Genomic DNA, 24,919 nt, shown 5'->3' on the forward strand with positions numbered 1-24,919 from the left:
AGTCCCAGGCATCGTAGAATAGATGACTCCCTGGTCTTGCTTTCTGGGTAGGATTACGTTTCAGTAAATAAAATTGACTCTGCTGAAAAAAAAATACTCAATTCAACAGAAAAAATTGGAATATGCAAAACGTTCTACATGACAGCCATAGCTATCTTCTTATAATAAAGTGGCTGAGATAGAGTATCGTCTTTAATGAACTGACGCTAAGAAGAGAAACAGGGAATGCAGAAGCCACCAGTAACCAGTACTAACATTCACAGTAGAGCCAGCATGACTCAGTGTAGCATTCCTGGTGTGAGAGGGCTGATGAGTTCCTTAAACTGCCACACAGGATCTCTTAAGATTATACCATAGTGTGGTTACAACTATGCAAGTTAGATCACATTTACTGGCCTAATTACTTGTCTTCAGAGGACAGGAATGAACATTGCCTACATTTATTGCAATCCTCTACCCATCACCAGCTGCTAGTGCTGCTTGCAACAACAGGCTTGGCTCACCACAGAGCACATATTTCAGACAGCTGGTTAGGTGTTCCTATTTGAAAACAGTGAGCCCTCCACTTCTAGTTTCATATTATTATTCTATGCAGACAAGGCAGGTTTTAGTAAAATATGTTAAGGGTTGTCAGAGGTCATCACACTTGCAGCAGAACTAATATACCACCACTGGCTTTACATGAAATTTTGTTTTAAAAGATGTTTTGATCCTCCCCCTACTGATCTGTGGTTTTTGCTTTATGAAGAGAAGTGTTGGTTTCTGTGCTCACCTTGCCAATAAGCGTATGAGCAGTTCTAGTTCTTTTGTTTTAAAGTGCCTACCCTACCTGTTCACCTTCAGCCATCCCCCCTTCCTGCTCACTTTTAGTCACATAATCCTGGCTCCCCTCAGCTTTGCAGTCAGGCCCTTATAAGCAGCTTATACTATTGTGCATATCCCTGGAAAAAGGAGTAGCCTTGTGCTGTAAAGAGATGCCTGACCGTCAGGTCAGCAGAAGCCTGGGGGTGAGCTGGGAACATCCTGTGCTAGCAGCAAAAGAGCCGGGTTTCAGTTCACCAAACAAGAAGATGGAGACTGCAAGAAGAGATGCTGACAGTGAGGTTTCTCTACCTCCCCATGAAGTGGCTCCAGCGGGGGCTGCTGGAGCTGCCTGCCCAGTACCCGCAAAATCTGGCTGAAGATCCAGAAGATCACTGGATGGTTTGGAAGAGCTGCCAAGGAAAGGAAGAGAGATTAAATATTGGAAGAATTTGTTGATTTTAATCAAGTTTGTTTGTTTGTTTTAAATGACTGGATTGTAGGAATTACCCTTAGTTTGGATAACAGATGAGACCATTGAGAGATTTGGTTTTTTTCAAGCCTCAAGATTAGAGCAGTGCCCATAAACACCTCTACTGCAATAGCACCAAGAATACATTACACCCCAGGATGGGGCCTTAACTTATTTCCATTACTTGATGACATTGTAACAGATCTATGAGATTTTTACAACCCTAAAAATACAAACAAACAAACAAACAAAATCCCAAACCCCAAAACCAATATCCCAGCTGATCCCAAAGACCAGAACAAATAACTGCTGCAGCTGAAAATAGTTCTATTCTACTACAATATTTCATTGTGCCATGTCAGAAAGCAAGAAACCTGCATTTCTAGGCAATAAATAGGCATTAGGTAGAAAGAGTTGGTAAGACTTCTATAACTTCAGCCAGCCAGATATTTGCTTAGGAAAAAACATCTTGTTCATTTAGAACATTTAAATAATAAACAATAGAAGCTCTTTCTTCAGTGAGTTACTTCACCTGACATGTAACTTAAACAGCCTGTCTTTAGACTTTTGGTTCAAGCACAGAGCTTTTACATCTCTAGAGTTCTTCCATTTCTGCTCATTACAATAAGCAATAGCAGTTTGTTCTGGTTTTGACTTTTTAACCCAGATATGATACGCTTTTTAACTTACCTGACTGGAGCAGCTGTAGATGAAGTTGCAAAAAGATCAACTGGAGGAGATGTATCAATAGTTTTGGCTGGAGTAGAACTAGGAGATGTAACAGTTGTTGCTGGAGAAGACTGGAGAAACATTTTATATATATATTCAATGTATCAGCATTTGCCCACAAACAACTCGTGCACAGATTCACATTCTTCTGAAAGTTAAATACTTATGAAAGTATGAATTCTGAAAGTATGAAAATATGAAAAAAAAATAAATCCAATTTTGACATCCGGTCTTCGCATTGCAAGCTGCTTCCCCAGTTGAAAGAATTTAAGGAAGACTGGGCTGTTTTCAAAGGGTAGAGGAGTCGAGAAACTCCAAGATGACTCCACCTAGCAATGCCTGGCTCAAGAGGAAAAGCCTATTGCATTCATTCAGAGCCCTGCAGACACCAGAAGCCAGTCTCATATAAGCTTGAGTCCCTTGGGTTCAAGCTCACCCAACACCTAAGTCAACTAACTCAGACTTGTGATCTGGAGTTGCTTTACCTGCTTTTGAAAATCCCAATAATGGTAACTAACAGTTCCTATGTGTCAAAGGATTCTTAGCAATGTCCAAGAAAATGGTTTGCTCTCCCAAACTCCCTCATCTCAGCTTTAATACCATCCTGCAGATGGAATAATTCAGCCCCTTCATTTTGTCCACACAATGAAACAGCAGCTTAGTAGTCCCTCCATAGAAATGGTGGCAGAAGAGGAATGGTTAGAAACTAAGTTAAAAGTGTGCATGTAAACCTTCAGGCTAAAGAAGGTTTTGAGAGCCATCAACAGTACTAACAGTTAAGTCCTTGGGAAGATAAAAAAAAAGATAGCTTGACCTACAATTTTGCTTCATTAGCTCTTCCAATGATGGATAAAGATACCTTAAGTATACCAAGGACAGACACCCAGGAGAGTATACTACAACCCTTTGTGCACTTGAAGATGCAAGTCACCTTGAAGTATCAATTTAATTCTAAAAGATACTACAAGCTTTGTTATAGCATCTCACTCTTTTCCTAACAAATGAAAACAAGTCCTCTGTTTTGTACTTTTTGCCCTTCTGACCACTTCCAATACAGAAAAAGAACAGAAAATTTGAAGTGATTTTCTTCTGAGATCTGCTAGTGCCATCCCATCATCACAACTCTAGCAGGAGATGGATATAAGCTTTCTAGACTCTCATCAAAGCTTTACTAAGGGTTGAGACTCAAGTGGTCCAAATTATTCTTCATGTAAATCAGCGAAGAGAGGAACACCTTCTTACATCATATAGTTCTCACCAACTGCTACAGTACTGAACAAGAGAGGGTTTTGTTTGGGTTTTGTTAGAAGGGCTTTTTGCAAAGCGATTTAAGAGCTTTCACTAGAATCGACCATAGAAGTGCCTCCCTCAGATTCAGAAGTTTTCACTGAATTTTTCCTGCACAGCATCCACTCCTAGACACAGAACTATGGCACCTGGCAGTGCTTCAGGAGCAACTATTGCTAACACTATAAAGCTCATTAGTTTATTTGACACTCAAATCAAGACTGTTTCACTGGCAACTCTTGCCTTAAATTAAGGTGAGCAGTCTCACTAATAAAATTTAATTCTGAAATTTGGTATATCAGATGAAAGTTTTCTTCCTGGCTTTTCACATGAATGTGGTTTTATAAGAGTCAGAACTTCCTCATAAAAAACTACAAATACAGTGCTAAATTTGGAAAAGAAACAGTACTGAGTTTCTCACTGACATGAGGATTAATAAGGGGGGGAGGATGAAGAAGTTGAGATAAAGATATGCATATCTTTTCTAGTTTCACAAAGTGTGACCATCAAATCCTGAGAAAGTTGCTTACCATCCTGCACTATTATAAGCACTATAGACCTTCAGATCACTGAAGCACTTTTATAGGGCCATTATTTACAAGGCCATTAAAAGATGCGGTTTTGTCAGTTAGCTAGGGCCTAGGTGGCAAAGTCTAAAAAGCAGATTAGGAAATGGAAATTTAACTCTTTATGCCCTTATGACAGTCTAAAGCATATCTGAACAAGAATTAACTAGTACAGCAATTGGCAACATTTACCTTGCTCAGAGGAGAAGGAGCCCCAGATCTAGGAAAAAAAAGGGGGTTTTCAGGTAAGTACACTTTTGGAAACTATTTTTCTGGTCATCAAAACTCCTGCAAAAAGACCAAAAACTAAGCATGAAAGCCTTCTGAAGATCTCTACAGTTGCATGCCCTCCCCATTTCTCAAACTTCCATGTACTACTTTAGACAAGGAATACAAATTTTTACCTCAAATCTTAAATGAATCTTTTAAGATAACTGGTATCACAGGATTATTCTACCTTTTAAATAAGCTTTACTCAGTGGAAGAAAGGCAGAGATGCATGCAAATATCTTGGTTTTGGGCCTACAGGAGCCAATAGGAAAGAGTTAATGGGAGAAGATGACATCATATTATAAAATCATGCAACAGCAGCAGAGTAACGCCAATATGGAAGCAGTTATCTTCTGAGTCTTCTGAGGATGTGTCAGCAAATTTTCAAACTCTACTGTTCTTTTAAGTAAGGTTAGTTACTTTAAAATAATGCTATTTAAAGGTATAGAACAGTTAGTTGGAAAGGGCAAACTTAATGCAAAAAACCAAATAACACTAACTGACAAAGCCTTAATCGCAAAACGCATGTCAGTGTGTTGGCTTATTTTCATTATTATGAGGTATGAAAATACTGCTACATATTTTTAGAGCTGCTTTCATCTAAGAGATGAAAGGAGGAGCTGAAGTTAAAATTGCACCCATAGTAAACTAGTATCCATCCTATAGGTTATTTGAATTGGGTAAGTCCTAGAAGCTGTAGAACTGTCTAGAAGACCTACAACTACAACAGAAACGATCAAAGATAACTTAATGACTATAATGACAAAATACAAATGACAAATATACAAAAACAAGCACCAATTTAAGTATGATTTTTTTTTTAAATAAATCTGTATCTGTTGAAGCCATCTTAAAAAAAAACAAAAAACAAAAACCAGCCCAAAGCAAACCACAACAATGTCTGCATGCAAGTGATATGTAAACATATGTACTTACCCTTCACTAAATTGCAAGGAAAGCAACAGTTAAAAGAGAAAGCACAGGTTTAGCTTAATCCTGTCTAAACTTAGCTGTGACAAGTACTGATAAAAAGAGCCATTAGAAAACAAGTAAATTTTGATGACAAAAGCCTTAGCAGCAGGGAAAAACAGTTTCTTCCAGGTGTTTTCCAGTTAACTTTACTTAGTTTTGGAAAGTATTCACTGTGTTTTTCACTCCAGTAAGGAAAAAAACAAACCAAACCAAAAAGCAAAAATAAAACCAACAAAAAAAAAAAAACAAAAACACACACACACAAAAACAAAACAAAAAAACCAACCCAAAACCCCAAAAATACACAAACAAAACAAACCAAGCCACCAACAGAAAAGGTTGCCATTAAGATGACTTTGTAAGGGAAAGAAAAAGCCTAGCCTTACCGCTGCCTATTTTCCATTTAACTGACAACAGTAAGTTAGGGGAGGCAAACCTAAATAATAGCCAGTCTCCTAATGTTACTATTAGGCCTTGATACACAGTACAACACATACACCTACTTGTTGCCAGGCTTTTTTCCTTCCAGCGAGTTTAGGTGTTGCTCAAGGGTCTCCATGAGACTGCTGGGAGCCTAGAGAGCAAAGAGAAAAGATAAACTTTTAAACACATTGTATTGACCTAACAATACTTTGAAACCTAGCACCAACTTCCCTGAAAGTCTACCACATGCATGCTTTATTTACATCACTGGGAAAACAGTGGATTTCCATGCTAGAAGTATTAGGCAAAGACAGCTTTTGAAAGATAATACCATGCTCAAATTTGCAGGAAAAAAAAAACATTTAGCTTTACTAAACAGCACCTGAAGCCTAAATCCAGGATGTGTTGCTCATCATGCTTTGGGTCAGCGTTAAACATCAACAGCAGCACAGCCATCCACAGGGATTATTTTAAGAGTAATAGGTTCAAGGTCATCCTTTCAGTTTTGCTTTTAGTCAGAACTCCAACACCTCTTTCATGACCAGAGACAAAACAAACTAAAACTCTTCTCTAATTCTCCCAAAAGCAGCTACCTTTGGTTCAAGATTCCTAACATCACAAAGCCTTATAGCTGTTCCTTCTCAAAATGGTGGCCAGGCCCAGGGCACTGAGCCCACCAGCTAATTCAAAGTTCAGAAACCTTAGACATCTACAGAAACTAAGCTTTTTCAAGCCTCCCTAATTTTAGGTTTTCTTTTAAGTAATCTTTTTTGTGGTCAAGCAAGACCCCCAGGCATGCACTTGCTGTTACAGTTGTAGGCAAGGAAAGTAGTCATAAATGTGAATGGCAGCATGCATAGCTACTGCAGTATAAAAATACTCTAGATAAGAAGACTCCTACAAGATCAACAAGCAAGGAGGACACATTTGAGAGATACTTGACTACTATATGTTAGTGTATTTTTCATCAGGGTTACTGTTCCATCAATGGTACAGTCCATGTAGTAGTCAAGCATTTTTCATCAGGGTTACCGTTTCATCAATGGTACAGTCTTTAAATGGGAAATTCTCTTTACCAGTCTCTTTCAAATCAACCATAATTCCTGCCAGTCTTAGCTACAGTGTCTTTCATGCCTTTAATTTCAGGGTATACATATGCATCAAAAAAGTCATTCTGTGACGCTTGAAAACAGACTATGCACTATGTAGAGCATACTGAAAACCAGCTGGCTGGCTAAATCTGGTGTTTCAGGATACATAGTACCTGCTAGCACCAATGCAGAGCTAAGTGTACTTTAAATGTCTGTGTATTAATTTTGACATTAAAACTGAGAAGTAAGGTAACTTAACACATGGAGAAATTCAAAATGCTAAAAAAATCCTTAAATGATGGCTTGAGTTTAAGTATGTCCCACATACATACACAATGGAGAAATTCCTTAACCACTGCTGCTTTTATAGGCATATTTATTAATTTTCAACTAATCTGAGCACAAGAATTTGGTTGAACACAAGTGACACAGTTGCAAGAACTCTCATTCTCCAGCAGGAATAAAAAGATGAGAAAAAGCCCTCATTTGTTTAAAAAAATAAAAATAAAATTCAGACTTCTACATAGTCAAAAAGGCTATAGTATAAGTTACAAGTTGCGCCTACTCAAACATGTAAACAGAAAGCTAAGTTAAAAGAAATCCATTATTTCCTGTTACCAAGTACCTCTACACACTTTAAATACCTTTCCAATGTATTAGTCACTTCTTAAATGCCAACAAGATAATATGAAATTCATGTATCACACAGAACTCATACAGGAAGCTTCAGAAACTTTCTACCCAGATGCAACAATTTGGAAATCAAATATTGTCTGGTATCCAATTTGCAACACTGAACATCACTTGATTTTTTTCTTAATATCTTCTTTCTGCTTCAACATTTATCTAATCTATTAGTCAGCAATGTGGTGGAACCTTATACATATGTTCCCCACCAGCTATTTGAGCAAAACTGACATGCTTTAAGAATTGCTAATAAATAAAAATGAGCCAAGCTCTTGAGCTGCCAAGATGCCTCCTCAGTCTCCAAAACTTTGCAACCAAACTAGCAAGTCCAAAGGTGACAGCTATCAATTTGTATTTCACTCCTGTGACTATTTGTTTGGATTTACAGAGTACATACACACACCAAGTGTCAACACAACCAACTTCTTGTGGAATACTACTATTGCTGCCATGGCTTGCTTTGGGAATTTAAGTATATCATTGATATTTTACACAATTTTATATTCCTTAATAGCTGAAAGTCAGTTTTATTATTCACTGTTATTTCTTTCTCACTGAAATACACTGCCTAGGTCATACACACAATCTACAGCGTGTTGCAGATTATTAGCCTTAGGAAGTGAGTCCCAAGCAGCCTTTGGGAGAATACAGCTATGAGGGACTTCTTAAAATCACTGGTCAGGCAGTTGGAGTAGATGATCATTGTAGATACTTTTCTTCCAAAGAAACTATTCTATTATATTTTAAAGCATGGTTCATGATGTGAAAGGGACCCTAAGGCAGCAGTAACTAAGGTGTCACTGAGCAAGTGCAGCACTGACTAACAATGCAGGACAGCATTTGTGCAGTCCCAGCAGGCAGCCTTTCCAGCAGGCTGACTCCACACAAGCAGCAGCAGATCAAAGTGCTGCAGCAGTCTAAAAGGCATAGAATCATAGAACAGTTTGGGTTGGAAGGGATCTTCAAACGTCATTTTGTCCAGCCCCTTTTTTCATTAACTGAGTCTGAGTTCTGGTTCAAGGACTTAGTTCATGACTGACTGGACCTTGTTAAAAAAAGAGCCCCTGCGGTACAGTTAGGTGAACATACTGCTTCAGCTATTTCAGAATTGGGTTTGGTGTGCCACACACTGCTAGAAGTTTAAGTTTCCCACTGCTGAAAGAGTGGACGGATTTCTTAGTCCCATAGCATCTCAAACCCATAAAGATTAAAATTCTTCTTCACATCATGTCTCACTTTCAGAATTTTTAACTGGCTTTTTATCCAAGAGAACTATTCTGATGCTGACTTAAAACAGGCTTTCAAGAGGCTTTCAAACCCACACATTTTAGGTTATGAACACTTGGGATTTATAACTGTTAAGCATCACAATGCCCAAAAGGCTGCTCTTCTGGCATAAAAACTGCCATGAGTGAACTCTTCAGCATGGATCTCTTCCTCCAAGTAAATATCCTTTTCACATCAAATGCAAAGCCAGACACCCAGGCCGATTTGAAAGTGATACTGACAATGGATCAGCACAATAGAATTTAAGCAGCTACAGCATAAGTGAATTTCGATGTTAAAAGTTTTGATGCATACTAACAGAGACGTTCAGCAATCAAATCATAATTTTTGCATTTAAATTTAAGTTAACTGTACCTACACCAAGAGAGTAGTGCTATTGCTGGCCTGAATTTCATCTCTGGACCAAAACTGTGTCAGGAAGAGATTATGAAGCAAGTCACACCACAATCTCTATGCAGTTCATCGTCAAAAATGAATTTGAGCTCTTGAGTTACAAGCTGCAAAAAAAACCATCCTTTGGAGAGGAAAGAGCAGAACAGTCTACCTTTCAACTGCAAGTCAAAAGTCATCATGAAAGACAATATTTTAGTTATAGGAGTCTTCAGAAATAGCTTTGGGCAGTTCTTATTTCTAAATTGGGACAGCTTTAAAAATGTTAAATGGTATAACTTCCTACCAACATTTACATTCCCAATGTGCTTCCTAATTACAGAACTTTTAGCTATTTCACAGATCCAAAAAGACTGTAAGAGAAGCTTACCTGTGTAAGATCAGGGATATCACCCTTGTCAATTCCAACTTGCTGTGGGTATAAAAGAGGTAAAATGTAAGTAAGTGTATTATTCCACTGCAGCAGGCACTACCGTTAAGTAGAACTGCAGTATGCTCTCAACCTAGAATGCGCTTTATGTTTAGAAGACTAGAAAGTTAGCAAGCGCAGATGCCCATCTTTCCAGTAGCTATCCTCAGCAATCTACAGCAGTCTTTTTTTTTTTTTTTTTTAACAAATTAAAATATCCATTAACAAAAAACAAAAGAAAAAAAAAGGGAAAAGCAAAAGCAAAAGCAAAGGGAGTTTAAACTCCATACTGCAAGTCAGGCAGTGCTTTCTGGCCATACAATGCTGTCCCAAAGGACAGCACATCAGTGAACTGCCAAACATACTATCCAGATACCTGACTATCCTAATGAAGTTCTCTGAAATTCAGCCAGCAAGCAAATCCTAGGAGACACCACTTAAAATAATACTAAAGCTCGAGTTGCTTTGTGGTTCTGACCTTGTCTCCTAGCATTTCAAATACAGCAAGATGAGGTCCAAGTCTGCAGTCTTCTATTAGCTGCTTCTCTGTGGCTCCTCGAAGTACCTGTTTATTTAGCTTTTGCAGAAAAGCAAGCTGCACTGCACCTAGGTTACTGACATATAGTCACTATAGCCCCTGCCCTGCAAAGATGACCTATAGGTGGTCTGAAGCACTTCACTCCCTCAAGTTCAACATTCATATCCAACATTACATGACATTCCTAAGTCTAGCAGGCTCTTTCCTGAATAGTTAAACAAATTAGCAATTAGCAAAGAAACAAACTTTTTATTTGGCTCATTAGTGCTGTCCATTATAATGAAGCATGAAACATGGAATGTGTGTCGTGCCAAGGAGCCAACTACTATAAATGAGAGCCCAGCAAAATAGTTAATTAACCATGTAGTATTTGTATTATCCACATAAGAGGACAATAACAAGGATCAAAACCAGGAAAATTTCACATTCCAGTTAACTTGTAGTTGGCTGGAAAGGTTTAAAGAACAGACTTATAAAATCATTATGCTTTTATTCCTAATTGCTGTATCTTCCTCTAATGTTCAACCCTGTTCTAGAAACATGCATTTAATACAGCATTTCCATGAAACACTGATACAGTTCAAGTCATGTCATCTGTTACATTACCAGGAAAGTTGAGGCTGGCTGCACAGTAGAGACGTGGAAATACTAAGCAGAGCTTAACTACTTCTAGAAGAGCTGAACAAGCAGATCCAGAAACTTCTATAATGCCTGACATTAATGTACACAATGAGTCATATGCTTACCAAGTGCAATTAATACACTGTTTCAGTGCTAAAAACTTCACAAAACACTTAAGTGCCAGACTCCAGAAGACTGGAAATCACTTACCTCTGCAACTTTAAGAAACTCTGACACTCTGGTCATTCGAGTGAGAAATCGTTTGTAGATTTCAAGAGCGTCTTTACATTGTCCCTTTTTCATTTCAAAAAATTTCTCTAGAGAAATAATTTGGCAAGTTTCAGTTAAGGTATCTTACATGAGGTCTGCATTCATCAGTAACGTTGCTTTTCAGGAAAATCACGTTTCAGGAATATTGCACTCCATTAACATTTTTCTTCACTTGGACACTGACCTAGCAGTGTTCTTAGTCATTGGCAGTATTTAGAAGTTGGGCTTGCTGAGCTGCTGAAAACTGTATAGACTGGAAAATTGCACCCCAACTATCCATAGTATTCTGTGTGATGTAAACCAGGTTTTTCAAGACAAAAAGTAAGCACGTGAAGTAGATAAAATTTAAAGCAATGAAAGATACTTAAACATGTATCAATATATCTTCCAAGTTGTCTCCATTCCAAAGAGTGGTACTTTTTTCACTGGAGTATCTCTCTAAGGTTGGTTCATGTCCATTATCATGAACAACTGCCACATATTTCAACCTGAAGTTATTCTTTAAGTAGCAGTAGACAGCAAAATCTCAATCTGATTGTTATGCCCAAATCACTTATATCTGCTCCATAAGCTTCCCATGCCTAAAGTATCAGTCAAAGCACCTGGGACTTACTTTCATGAAACCACCAGAAAGCACAGCAACATGGACACAAAAAAAATGTCTGAACTTTACAGCTCAGGAATATCTTTTTGCCAGTTCAGTCTCTGTAAGTGCTCTGTTTCTTCCTGTTCTAGCTGCAGCAAGAGTTTAGGTCAGTCACGTTGGCTAAGCAATCTCAGTTTTCAGCTGTCTTTATAGACCAGCTGAAGTGCTCACAAGCTTTAATAGCTGAAGCTCATTTTCTACAGGGTCAGTTATGTTTCCTGCAGTTTACACAACTCCTGGTTTTAGACTTCATAACAAAGCCTTTTGCAGGGACAGATTAAGGTGTGTTATGCTAGCGATCACACCAAGCTGCCTGAGCTTCTGAACACGCTCACAGCCTTGCAGACTTTGTAGGCTGACGGAAGGTGGGGCTCTGGATGGGATCCAGCTTTGGCAGTCATACTTGCAGACTACCACCACACAGCATATAAAAAGAAGAATCTGAGCATCTTAAAAGCGCAATCAAGGAACAAAAGCTGCTTTGCTAACCTGGTAGGACATACTATGACATGTAGATATCTGTACAGTTTTAAGGGCAATGATAATCCAGCCTCAGATGAACACTAACATACAAGGTTATGGTTTAAAGTTTTCTCTCACTTCAGAATATAACAGTCAAGAAAAATGTCATTTTCATGAAATTGAAATAAAAAACTGTAATAGATCTGAAACCTGTTTTTCACTCACTCATGGTGTACAAGATATAGGTACCAACCAGGTTACTTACCTAGTAAGTTAATAACCCCATCATTGTAGCAAGCAAAAAGTTTGATAAGATCTTTAAACAGAAGCATGAATGCAGCATTTATGACACCATTTGTCAGTTCATTTGGATGAACCTACAAATAAAATACCAGTTATTTACAACAGATGTACTGAATGCAATCAGAAGTTTCAGCTTGCACCAAGTATCTGGTGCTATTATAGATAGACCCAAGCGCTGAATACAAGCTTTCCAACAAAGAAACCAAAGAAAAGTTCCAGTTAGCAGATACATCAAGGATTGCTTTCTTCACCACTCCAAAATGATTCACTACAGCAGAGGACTATTCCCATCAACAGTAAGCATCTTAGTCTTAACTCCTTCACCTATCACGAAGAGGAGGAAGGCAGAGATGCTATTAACAAAGTTTTATGAAACTGGACAAAAGATGTCAGCTCACAGCACAGCTTAACAAAACCTCAGAGGTCTATGAGATAATACGGTTGGGTTAACGATGTCAAGACCTTTCCAGTTCTCATGTTAAGTTGGGCAGAAAATAAGTGCTCATTTATTAAAAGATCTTTATTTCATTAAAAATACCTCCTCTTCTGAGATAACTATCAAAATTCCTACGCTTTTTAATGAACAAAAGAGACATTAGTGAGACATGTACTTCTAAAACTTTCTTCTGAAAGCTTTAATGGGCTCTTCCTTCCTCCTGGGAGAGCGTCCTGCCGACCAAGAGCAGAAATTCAAGACCAATTCTTTCAAAGACTTCTTAGCAATATTACCCTATACCTCTTACACAGCTTAAACCTGTTTTTATCCTTAAGGCAGATAAACAATCCCATCAACATTCATAACTTTATAAATACATTGTAGGCATTTATTTCTATGAACAGTCTAGATTAAACTTTAGCCAATTTAGTTTATAGCTAAGAACCAGATGAAGATTTTGAGGATGCCAAACAATGTACATGTGGTATTTTAATGGCTGTTTTCCTCCCCCCAAAAAGAAGTTGGTTGCCAAGAGACAGAAAAAAAGATTCTTCTGTCTCCTTATTTTGTCCAATTTTACCCCTCACTGATGCAGAAAATGAAACTCCAAGCTCTGAGTCAGCATTCCTCAATGCCCCTCATTTCTCATGCTGTTTCTCTACCCTGCAATCTGCACATTTCATATATACAGGGAAGGGCCATCCTTCACTCACTGCCTCAGTGGGAAACGTTCATTACAACACATCATTTATAAGTCACTGTCCAGTGTTAATGCTGGGTCAGCTTCAGTACATACATCAAATTCAAGTAGTGCATCAATTTGTTCCTGTAATATTGGCATACTCTTCAGCAGCTTTTCAGGAGCCATTGTTCTCATTACACCATCAGCTCTGCAAGAGGGAATAGAGATTAGAAGCCATGGCGTTTCCCCTCTCCCTTCTCCCAGACTGATTTGCTGTTTAAATGTAAGCTTAAAGCAACTATAATCCATTTCTGATCAGAATGCCATTGCTGGCACTATCTGATTCTCCTGCTTCTCACATCATCATGAGAGCTGGCAGGAAACCAGCCACCCTCACAGCAGGAGAGGAAAGGTTTTGTGTTCGAGCGATGAATGCAAGAGATTGATCTCTTTATGGAAAGAGGACACTGAGAGTTTAAATAACTTGACAAGAAATACTGTCACAGAAGTACTTAAAGAACTGATAGTCCTTGTGCATCAAGTTTGCTATGAATAACTAACAACAACACATTCTCTTCAGTGACCACAGACACATCAGCAAAAAAAAAGGCTATAGGCTGTTTTTCTTCCCCATCAAGTGCCACAATATATGCATGCCGATTCAGTGACAATTTAAATCAGGGCAATCTTTGCTTAGAGCTTATTTCCTCTGTATTCATGCATACTAATTAATTCCATTACTCCTTCACAGCACTTCCACTGATTTTGACCTGCCTTATCAGTCCTGAACCATCACTCCAACAGGATCACACAGAAGTCATGGATGTGTAGCATTCCTTCATTGTCATCCATAGTCTTACAGCAGTCTTCACACATATACATTTTTATCTTCAAATACCACAGACCTGTACGATCACCATTATGTATTGCCCCATTCTGGTCACTGACAGGTATAGCATCTCCTCTCTGGAAATGCATACCACTATTCTTACTTATTTTATGCTACAGTTTGAGGCAGCACCTTGTTTTCAGCACCAGAAATAACAAGCACAGAAAGCCTTTCCAGGAACATATAGCAAGACAGGAATAGAAATCCTAGCAACCCGAACTAAAGTTTATTTAACATGAAGTGTTTAAATGCACTAGGTGACAAAGGGAACTTAAGATGCTAGCACTACAGCAGCCTTCTGGATCAAAGCCCGCTCAATATATCAACCCAACTAGTTACCAGCCTTCATACCACAAGCTTCTTAGTGATTCATATTCCAGACAGGTTCAAGAGTAACTGCTCTGGTCTCTAGTATGGGAATAGCATCCAGGTATGCAGCAAAGCTCTCACAGTAGGCCCTACACCTTCTGGCAGTCTGAGCAGCAGAAGAGGAAAGCCTGGCAGTGATGCCTGCATTAATAACTCAGAATCCCAAGCTACAGAACACACAGTCCTTGTGGGAAATAAAATCAGTAATTTATAACCTTATTCTGTTCAATTTATAATCATTTGCTGTGTTGCCTGATAAGAACTTCAGGTGTATACTTCAGTTTTCCTTTGTAATATGTCATCTTTCTTACTGGAATTGTCTGAAGAGTAATGAAACATCCATAGATATAGTTTCAGAACTTTTCCTTCCCCAAGTCCTAAACACAGTCTTGCTGCAGCACAATTTAGTAAGTCAGATTTAGCACATAGCACTAAAAGCTCCCAGCTCTGCAAGCCACCTTAATTTAGTCTTCAGTATTTGCCTTACCTACAGTCTTTTTTCTCCTTCTTCTGCAATTCTTAACCAATTACAATTACTTAAGAAACCTGGCCATTTTGGTGTTTCATTGTAGCTAAACAAAGAACATAAGAACAACGTCACTGAAACACTAAAATTAAGTGTAATGCCACAAACTAGATTTTTCTGGGTCAGGCACACTCTCAGTTTACACATATAAACTTTGCTTACCCTTTCTTCACTCTTGCAAAGTCAAATGCCATTTGTCTGTAGGAAAATGCTTTTTCATTCAAGTATCTACTATAACGCCTTATAAAGGTGGACATGTCATAACCTGAAAAAACAGTCACATATTTTACATTAAATTTTTTCACACTTGTTTGGAGGTTCTTCAGTAAACAATAATATACAGTCAAGAGACCTTAGGATTATGTGATTTCTGTTGCACTATACAGCTCCACATACAGAACAGGCAATCAGAAGACATCTAACAGCTTCTGAAGAAAAGGCCAGGTTGGACAGAGCCTTGGGTGACACGGTTTAGTGTGAGGTGTCCCTGCCCATGGCAGGGGGGTTGGAACTAGATGATCTTAAGGTCCTTTCCAACTCTAACTGTCCTATGATTCTAAAAAGCAGAAATGCCGCACCAAAACAACCTACCACTGTCATTCAATCAATTCATCCAAACCAATTCATTCAATCAGTCATCCAGGGTACCACTGCATGGCTCCTGGCAAAACCTGCTAGTGGATCCTACACAGTTCCGTGGTAACATTACTTGATGGCAAAATTAGTTACTCCTCTATTAACAGGCAAAAATGTCAATTTAACAAAATGTTTTTACTTAAGTGATACATGACTTCTAGGATAAAGATCGATTTCAACTTAACCGCTCCCACTATTTCATGTATGTCAGTCCCTCCAACTCTTACATCTTCAAAATTCCCCTAACTAGATTTACCAGAACAAAGAAATTTTGATGGTATTCATAGAGATTAGTGCCTCCTTTGAACTGTTACACCAGAGGTCTTCCAGGCACATGATACTGTACAAACATCCTCAAACTTCAGTGACCTTCAAGCCTGTAAGACTTCTGAATAGTCAGTATTACAGTTTATCCTTCACGTATTTCTTTCAAAGCTTCTTCCTCTAAACTACAGAAATGCATGCAGAAAACAACCCTTCCTCCTCTTCAGTACAAGTCCCTGTTAAAAGCTACACCCCTCAATTTAGTCACTGACTACTTTTCTTTAATATCTCTCAACATTAAGTATCTCTGCCAACTCAGGTTTAACACTACCAACTCTGACCCCTCGTTACCTATGACCCACTGTTGCAATGTTGTATTACCTATGAAATTGCAATTCAAGTCTCAAGCAAATGGCAAAACTGTGCATTTAACAGAATTAACTGCTGCCAAATACCAGTATCTTTGAATATGCATAGCATGTTTTGCTAAGACAAACATAGTTTTAGTATTTGTTTGGCTTTGTTCCTGGCCCTGTGTTACCACTTCTCAAAGATGCTTAAGTCTTTCTGGTGTCACGTGTCTCCATTGAGAGACAGAGTAACGTGCCATTGCTTTGATTCTGCCTATTATCGTAGCATTCCTGCATTCTGCATATAGTCTAATATTCTCTGACAGCTACCAAAATAGAAGTTTTCTCTCTTCTTTAGCAGAACTACTATCAGACAAGCTTTTCCTCTGTTAAGTGATGGAACAGGAAAATTCACTAATTCCAGAGTCCAAAGTAGAAAAGCAGACTGTAATCTTTAAAGGGAACAACTCCTCAATTTCTGCCTAGACCTTTTCAAATATACCACTCAAATCAAAACCAGTTAGTTCTTTTGGTGCCCTCCCCTCTCCGCATTAAACACTTACAGACAGTTCCTAAAAGGTGCAGGGTCCCCAAGCAAACATACTATCATTTAAGACTAAGAAAAAACAAAAAAAACACCAAAAATAAATAAATGAAAAGCTATCCGTTTCATCCTTAATTCCCATAACAGTTAAGGATATGGCTTACTCGGCCCAGATTTTCAACAAGTATATTCTAAAGGAGTTGTACACTTTCACCTTTAGAGTGGAAATTTTGAAGTAATCGAGAAACGCTGTTCTGAAGTTGTTCAGCAGTCTACTTGAACTCCTGTATTCATTAGACACTTATAAAAAGGCTTCAGTAGCACATTTTTATATTATTTGCATCTTATGAATAAAGGAGCAAATAAATAGTAGTATCGCATTCAGAATCTTGTTAAGATTGTAGACATGAGTAGGCTTACCATGAGATCCACTTTTGTCCAGAAAATTGCTGAGATTGAACAATGTGTTTCTAGATGCCAGGTACTGAATAAACCTCTGAAACACAAAGTTATTTTCTTATCACAGGCTGTATCTGAAGGCCTTGTACCTACTAGCAGGAAGATTACCAGTCTACTTCCAGCATACACACATGAAAACCCAGATTTTTGTTTTAGCCTGCAACGCCTTCCTCAAAACCTTTTTCATCCATTTGGATTAATTACCTTTAGTTTGAATCTCTACTGAATATCCTACTGTATACATAAAAAAATATTGTGGGCAAAATACAAACCAGAGTGTGGAAGAAGCAATAAAAATGGTGAATTCTCAAAGAAATTTGAGGAAGCACAATATTTATTTGCTTACAAAGCACCATATCCGGGCTACTCTCAGACTTTTCAACCCAGCAGCTCCCAGTTTCAGTCAAGATGAGGGCCTGTTTTAATAATAAGCAAGCCCCACATCAAGTTACAGGGACTAGCAGACTGAAACAGTTACAGAAAGCAAGTCAGAATATTGGAATAGAAAATTAGGGCAGGAGTAAGAATTTACACTGTAACATTGGAGAAGTTCATTGTATGAAAACACTTTATATACAGGCAGGGAGGAATTATTTCACAGTCATACTAAAGCTCTTTAAGTAAGCGCTTTGGTTTTGTGCAGACATACCAGTCTATACAGGTCAATAAAAAGCAAGGGCAAGGAAAATGCAGTCCAAAAGGCAATCAAGCTGAATTTACAGGTCTAGGAATATTTCAGTGCTCATGCAGAGAAGGCAGTTATTTGGATGGCAGTACACATGTGCCAGAACATCAACTTCTGACTCAGTCAGAAAGTCCCAGGTAGTCTTCAATCTTGCATAGCTCTGTTTTCAGAGAGCACATAAATTGTCAACATCCAGCAACAGGCTGCTGCTTGCTTTTATGCTACAAGTTGGTAAATGAAGAGACAGATTATCGGCGTGCCTCCAACTATGTTATTAAAGTTAAGTTTGTTCCTCATCAAGAGTCATTCTTGCCCTTTGTTCTCAGGTCCTTACTAGCTCAAAAGGGATGCCTTTGCACTACTGACATTTTTGGCTTGGAGTTTACTCGGTGCCAATGTGGTCTCGAGAGAAAGCTGATTACACTTACCTCATTGCCGTGAACCATTAGATGATGTGTAGTAACTAAGGCTTTGAATACGACCACCCAGCTACTATTTGTTGCTCTCTCAAAAAGTGTATCAGCCATCTGAGGAATATTCACATTTGTTTCATTAGTTGCTTGGATCAAATCTGTAAGAGACGGAAAAAGAAAGCATTAGGTGCAACAAACAAAACCAAAAAGTCTGCACAATGGCCAAGTTGTCAGCCCACCAGGCTGCAGGCCATGGCTGTAACAAATAGCAAGTTCTGTACATTTAAAAAAAACCCAAATTGTTAGCATGTGCTAACAGCAACACTGGTCTGTCTCTTTCATAAAATGGTACTGGTTTTCCAACAGCTCTGTCCTGAGCTATGTCCCAACCTTATTCCATCTTCATCCCAGATGAAGTTAGGATGAACAACATCACATGGCTTTACTGCTTGCAGGTTTTCAAGTTAATTGTGACAGTTCACTACCTCTGGGTTAGATGAATAAGTATTACTGAACGCTTCACTTACAGGTAACGCATTAAACACACTGAATACAGTCACACCAGCAAAAACGGGTATCACCAGGAACAAGATACTCTAGTCATCTCAGATTAGAATTTAATCAGTGTGCTACAGCACACACCCTACAGTCTCTACAGACCTAGACAGCAGAAGAGTACATTCAGGCACGCATCAAGACCTCTTCAACAGCAGAAAGAAAGACAAGGATAAACATTAGTTTATACTGAAGAACAATAGTTTTCTGCAAGCAACAGCACCTTATATAGAAAAGGTAAGACATTAGACTATCCTGTACATTGGGAAGGCATACACTTGTACAGAAGAGTACAGAAAATTAAGCTAAGTACTTAAATCAAACAACAGGGCAGCAAGCTTGCCACTAAGCATCTGTATCTCACAACTACTGACAGGACCTTTGATTTGCTATACCACCTATTGCTTACAGGCTCTTGCTAACCAGCCAGCAATGATCTACAAGCTGTTACCTATTTTGAGACACAGCTGGAAACTGCATACTGCAACTGCATGACCAAAACCCATGTGATGCCAGACAAGGCTCTAGGAAGATTTCAGGAGACAACTCCACTTTGCACCACAAAGAGCAAAGAATACAGACCTAATTGTAGGGCTGAGGCTTAAAGTTCGAAGACCTAAGCAAAAAAAGTGTAAAATTTTAACTTACTAGACTAAGCATTATCTGTATTACTAATGAAAATACTGATCTTCTGCTTTTCCCTGAGAGAACAGTAACCATTGTTAATGTTTTTCTATGTATTCCCCCACACTCCCCTCCCACAACTAGAAATGTTCATCCAACTATTTAAGTCACTCGGTGATGACAGGTATTTCACCCTAGAAGCAGACAGGTTATTCTGTGACTGATCCTCACACACCTAAACTATGCGAGCCTGCTGCAAACGCTCTACAGGAGTTCAGTTCGCCTGCGCAGCAGAGTCACTTGCTTTCCCTCCCCAGCACAGCCCCATATAATGGAGGGCAGTAATGCTGCTAAGAGCAGAAAGCCAAGGTCCAGACTGCTGCTAAACTACCGATTCTGCCTCTGCAGGGCAGGGAAAGTCCAGAGGACAGGTCTGTCAAACAGACCAATGAGTGTCATCAGCTGTTGAGAACCACGTGGTGTGGTCAGAAACCCACACTGCTGTACCAGAAGCACTCAGAAATTTAGTAGATTTATTTTTTATTTGTGGCACTCGGTTTTTATGGTATTTTTTACTTCTATTAAACAGACTCATTTAAGATACAAGAAATCAGCCAGAAACCTGTGAAAACTACAGCGCTTGTGTTTAAAACTGTCTTTTGTGTGAGCATAAAAGCTACAAGTTGTCTTCAGCTTTAGCTGAATGAAATGAGACATTTCACTGCAATGAAACAGAAGACAAAAATGGGATGCTAGCTAAGTTTGATTTTAAAATGTTTGTTGTCACAGTGGATTTGTTTCTGTTGTGGTTTTTTTGCAGAACATCTTCTGAAATGTAAAGCTAATTTCTGTAACCTCAGTTATACTACCCTTGAAGGAGGCAGTTCTGCAGACAACTGAATGACAGCAGCTCAAGCTCAAAGTGCCCCAACAATTCTCCTTGAATTGAAACAGGCCAATATTCTTTTATTCTGTACTGCTGATTAATGCATTATAGGAGACAGTGGTTTGTAAAAGCCTTGAAGCAATTCACAAGTGGCTTGCTCCCTGTTTACCCTTTTCAGAGGTTTTATTGCAGATGACAGCACTTGCCCTTAGTATAAGAAAACACGCATCAAATTTCCAAGCTTTCAGTCCTAAGTTTCAGCACGTAGCTCACTATGGACAAGGGGTGCTATAAATTGTGTATCCCATCAGTAGGCATTAGATAATGAAACCTCAAAGGAGTTCACACACAGCAGCGCTGGCAACTGAATCTGCAGTGCGCTACCTATACACTACCACAGCACTACTTCTAACATCACTTAGTCATTTCTGCCTTCTCTCCAAACTGCTGGAGGGTACAGCATCTTAGTCTGCAGCTCTGAATGCTTTAGAGTAATTATAGTGTGCTGAGTGGAGAGGTATGATTAAATTTAAGCCTACTACTTTCAGAAAAGAATTAAACCATGCATGATTTTACTCATCATCAGAGGTTGGGGGGGGGGTGTGTAAAAAAAGAGGTGGGGGTTTAATTCTTGCAGAGCTGTTTCCCATTAAGTCACACCACAAAGTTAAGGTACTCAAGCATCTTGTGCTTCTTTCCCCTATACCACAGAGTCTCAGCTTAACAGCAATTGTTAGCATTTGGAACAACTCACAGGCATAGCTAACTTTAATGGACTCTGTGCAGCAGAGTTTGGTGGCTAAGCTATATCTTAAAATGTGGAAGGGAAGAATAGGTACAAGGAAAAAATCTAGGGACTGCATTTTCAAAAGATACCAATTCAGATGTCTACTGATGGGACAGAAACAGTTTTGAAAAGAGACAATGAAGTTCAGTCTTCCAAGCAAGTCACAGGTGGTCTTGTTAATACAAAATAGATAATATTAAACAGTAACAGCCCATCAGATGCCATATGAAACAATCTTGCAAAGTTGATTCCATTTGAAGTACACACAAGTAGGACAAGGATTAAAGGTACCTTCCTGAGGAATTTTCTGCTACTGCAGTCATCCATGTCAAGTACACTGACAACTAATCCCCAAAACCAGAAACTGAGCTCAAATACAAATTCCAAGCAGAGTAAGTAAACAAGGATTGTACAGGAGCAGCAGCAAGTGCCTTCATTGTGACTTTCACAGAAATGAAGTTGTTGGAAAATGAGGACCTATACACCCTTAATATGAATCCATTTGTTTACTGTAGGACTAAAATTACTTGCCAAATCAAAGTACATAACTTTTTCTATTTCCTCTCTTTGCACTTTGGTAGCTGCTATATCAAGCAGTCATTCAGTCTAGAGTTCCTTCTTCACATTATACTTTGGACTTGAATAGAATTTTTCTAGTTAAGTTTTGAGATACAAAACCAGTGTACATAGAAGAAATAAATGGTTGACAATTCTTTGACACCATAAGTCAAGTCTGGTCACCAGTCTTTAAACTCTGACTAGCCAACTTTTTGACCCAGTCTTAAGACATCTGCAACTTAATTGGGGAAGAGAAGCAAAGGTAGAGTATGATTAACACCTTCATTAACAAAAAGGCAAACCTGCCAAATTGAGGAAGGTCAGTGGAGGGCTCAGTGGACTGAAGTAAGTTAAGACTCCTTAGCTCTTTATGACTTTTTAGAAACCACTAAAAGATGTGACGAATTTTGGTGTTTGTTAAGCTCATATGGCAAAAAAAGAGAACAAGCAAGAAAGTTTCAAAGTCTTCAGAATATCAGAGTTCTTCAGTCTCTCATTAAAAACTCCCTGGGGCAGAGATTTTTAATTACTTTTTTGGCTTGTTTTCTTTTTTTTTTTTTTTTTTCTTTTTTTTTTGGTTGTTTGTTTGTTTTTTTTATGAAAGACATTATATAAGACTTTAAATAACCTTTCTTACTCCTTTACCTTTTCAGATTGTATTCTGTTCTGGATCTGGGCGAGGTTTTTTCCTGTTCTCATTTGGGTTCTTTTTACTCAATCCATTAACAAGCAGACCTGGGATTTCCCAGCTCAAAGTTAATTATTAGCAATTTACATTTCAGTATGCAGAGAAGCGGCAGCACTCTGCAGCTGTGTCTCTGTATCTCTGTTCAGAAGGATATTGGTGTGAACTTAAGAGCAGCTGTTGTTCCAGGCTGAATTAACATGCAAGCCTCAGCATGTGACCTGTGTCATATGTTTGATTCCTAAACTTTGCCAAATCTGACTGTAACTCCCTTACAGACCTTCCTCACTACAATGCTGAATGCTACAATAGTCTTCACAAGGTTTTTATTCTTGCTTACAAGTACTTAAATAATGCCTTGATCCTATAGAAAAGGACATGAACATGATTGTTCCAAATCCAGGCTAGTCAAGAACAGAAAGAAGTGGCTTAAAGTAAGAATTCACAAGACTCAACCAAAAATGTTAAATAGGCATGCAACAGCACAAGTCCTCCCTTGCAAGACACAGAACTGCACTAGGATGCTACTACATCAACCAATGTAAGAGTTGAACTTCCAGGTCTATCGGAGTCTGGCCACAAGACAATACAGGAAAGCAGAATAAAGTTATTGATTTCTGTTCCTATGATAATCCCTCATAAGAACATTAGATGATTTTAATATTGCTGGATTTGACTATCAAGCAATTCCACAAACAAGAGTCAGGAATTTATCTGTGAGATTAACGTTTACTCTTTTCACCCTCATTTCATCCATCTCCACAAAAGTGCACCATAATCTGTCCAAGCAGAACAGCAATTCATGCTGTCCTCTCCTTCTCCTCAAAAGTCTGTGCAAGTTATTACATCTCACCTTAACCCCAGCAAGTCCACGCTTTACTGAAGTCCAGCATCTTCCAGATATTGCTATGCACTTTCAAGCCTATGCCAACTCACAAACACAGTCTTTGGAAGAGCACATGCTTTTCAGGTACTATAAAGACTTTCCCAGCAGCTATAGTCATTGTGACTACAAATAATTGCCACCTTCTCCCTCCAACCTTAATCCAAAGACCTCCTTTTTCCCAAATGTATCTCAATATTGTGAGGACAAATATTTGCTGCAGATCCTGAAGTTTGAGGAGTCATTGCAATCAGTCTTTGAACCACACAACTGCATCCCACATCAAGACAACCTTTAATGCACAATTTCTTCCTCTCTGCCTACTCATAGGCATATTCATACTACCCATACTATTAAGTGTTTTGCAGAAGAGAAGAGTTTTTTCTTCTCTATCAATCACATGAAGTCTGCAAGGAGACAGGGCAGATGACTTCAAGTACCAGCAAATTTCTCTTGAAGCTTCTTCCAGTTTCTCAAACTGAGAATTTACTTAGAATCATCTTATTATCACGCTACTCCTTTTTAAATACAACAGCTCACCAAACACCTGTTTTGAAAACAGAGCTGAAAAATCTACTGTCAATATACATAGCTGGACTTTATTTTAATGTGCCTTCATATTGCTTGTACCCCTCCTTCCCCATCATATCAAGGCAACATATTTGACTGTAAGTCATTTGCAAAGATCACCCCAGCTCATTAGCATTATTAATCCAGTTATGCAGGATTTGTGTTCCTTTTGGTCCTTAATGATCTGTACATCCATCTTTTCCTCTTGAAAGGTTCACGTGCAGCTCCCCCGGAAAGGGGAAAATAAAAGCCAACTGTCAGGTGGTCTTCTATGGGGTCTGAAAGGGTGTAACCAAGGCAGCTGTCTCCCTAAGAACTAGTGGGGAGAAAGTGTGATTATACCATGCTAAAAAAATTTCTTCCTTAAGCAACTCCTTCAAGTTCCTTGAACTATAAATATTTTTTACCTAAAAGTTGCCAGAAGTTTCAGCTCCACTGCCTCTGGGGGAGAATGATGTGCCTTACCTTTAGTGTTTACATTGGAATTCCCTTCTTGAGAGTGGTACAACTGAAAGATGATGTTCAGGTCAGCTACAAAAGCTCAAGTTTAAGCAGCGGTCATTGAGGTTTTAAGTACAGTCTTTAAGACTAGTAATTAATTACTATATATTTCATGGATGAATTCTGAAGCCTTACTAACACCCATAATTTTATTCTTTTTTATTCAAAAGAATAAAAGCTTCAATTTTACTTAGGAATTAGGTATCTGGAACAGTACTGCTGTCACCCAGAAGATGGGCTAGACAAACTCCTTAATACAAACGTACCAAGGAAAGCAGCTTTTTAGCCTGATATGCATGAATCCAGAACACTAAGCAAAGGGGAAAAGGCCCCATGGTCAAAAAATATCCTGCCTGGTTTCTTCCTGATGACAGCCACCACAGCTTTTTCAGG

At 38.6% G+C, this 24,919-nt stretch overlaps 1 protein-coding gene across 20 annotated transcripts in view; it reads right to left on the bottom strand.

The window, feature by feature from the left end:
- Positions 1 to 24,919, bottom strand: part of SNAP91 (synaptosome associated protein 91) — a 70,056-nt gene that overhangs the window by 28,266 nt on the left and 16,871 nt on the right. For all 20 annotated transcript variants that reach the window (XM_062608291.1, XM_062608292.1, XM_062608290.1 and 17 more), the window contains exons 3-13: positions 18,493 to 18,635; positions 17,341 to 17,416; positions 15,289 to 15,391; positions 13,457 to 13,550; positions 12,187 to 12,298; positions 10,754 to 10,860; positions 9,346 to 9,387; positions 5,601 to 5,671; positions 4,048 to 4,075; positions 1,964 to 2,073; positions 1,114 to 1,214 (exon numbers count right to left, since the gene is read on the bottom strand). In XM_062608291.1, coding sequence (XP_062464275.1) covers positions 1,114 to 1,214; positions 1,964 to 2,073; positions 4,048 to 4,075; positions 5,601 to 5,671; positions 9,346 to 9,387; positions 10,754 to 10,860; positions 12,187 to 12,298; positions 13,457 to 13,550; positions 15,289 to 15,391; positions 17,341 to 17,416; positions 18,493 to 18,635 — 987 coding nt within the window. The remainder of the gene's footprint in view (positions 1 to 1,113; positions 1,215 to 1,963; positions 2,074 to 4,047; positions 4,076 to 5,600; positions 5,672 to 9,345; positions 9,388 to 10,753; positions 10,861 to 12,186; positions 12,299 to 13,456; positions 13,551 to 15,288; positions 15,392 to 17,340; positions 17,417 to 18,492; positions 18,636 to 24,919) is intronic.

Source organism: Pezoporus occidentalis, unplaced genomic scaffold (genome assembly GCF_034315485.1).
Source record: "Pezoporus occidentalis ecotype Australia unplaced genomic scaffold, CSIRO_AGI_Poc_V1 ctg13, whole genome shotgun sequence".
Classification (NCBI taxonomy): Eukaryota; Metazoa; Chordata; class Aves; order Psittaciformes; family Psittacidae; genus Pezoporus; species Pezoporus occidentalis.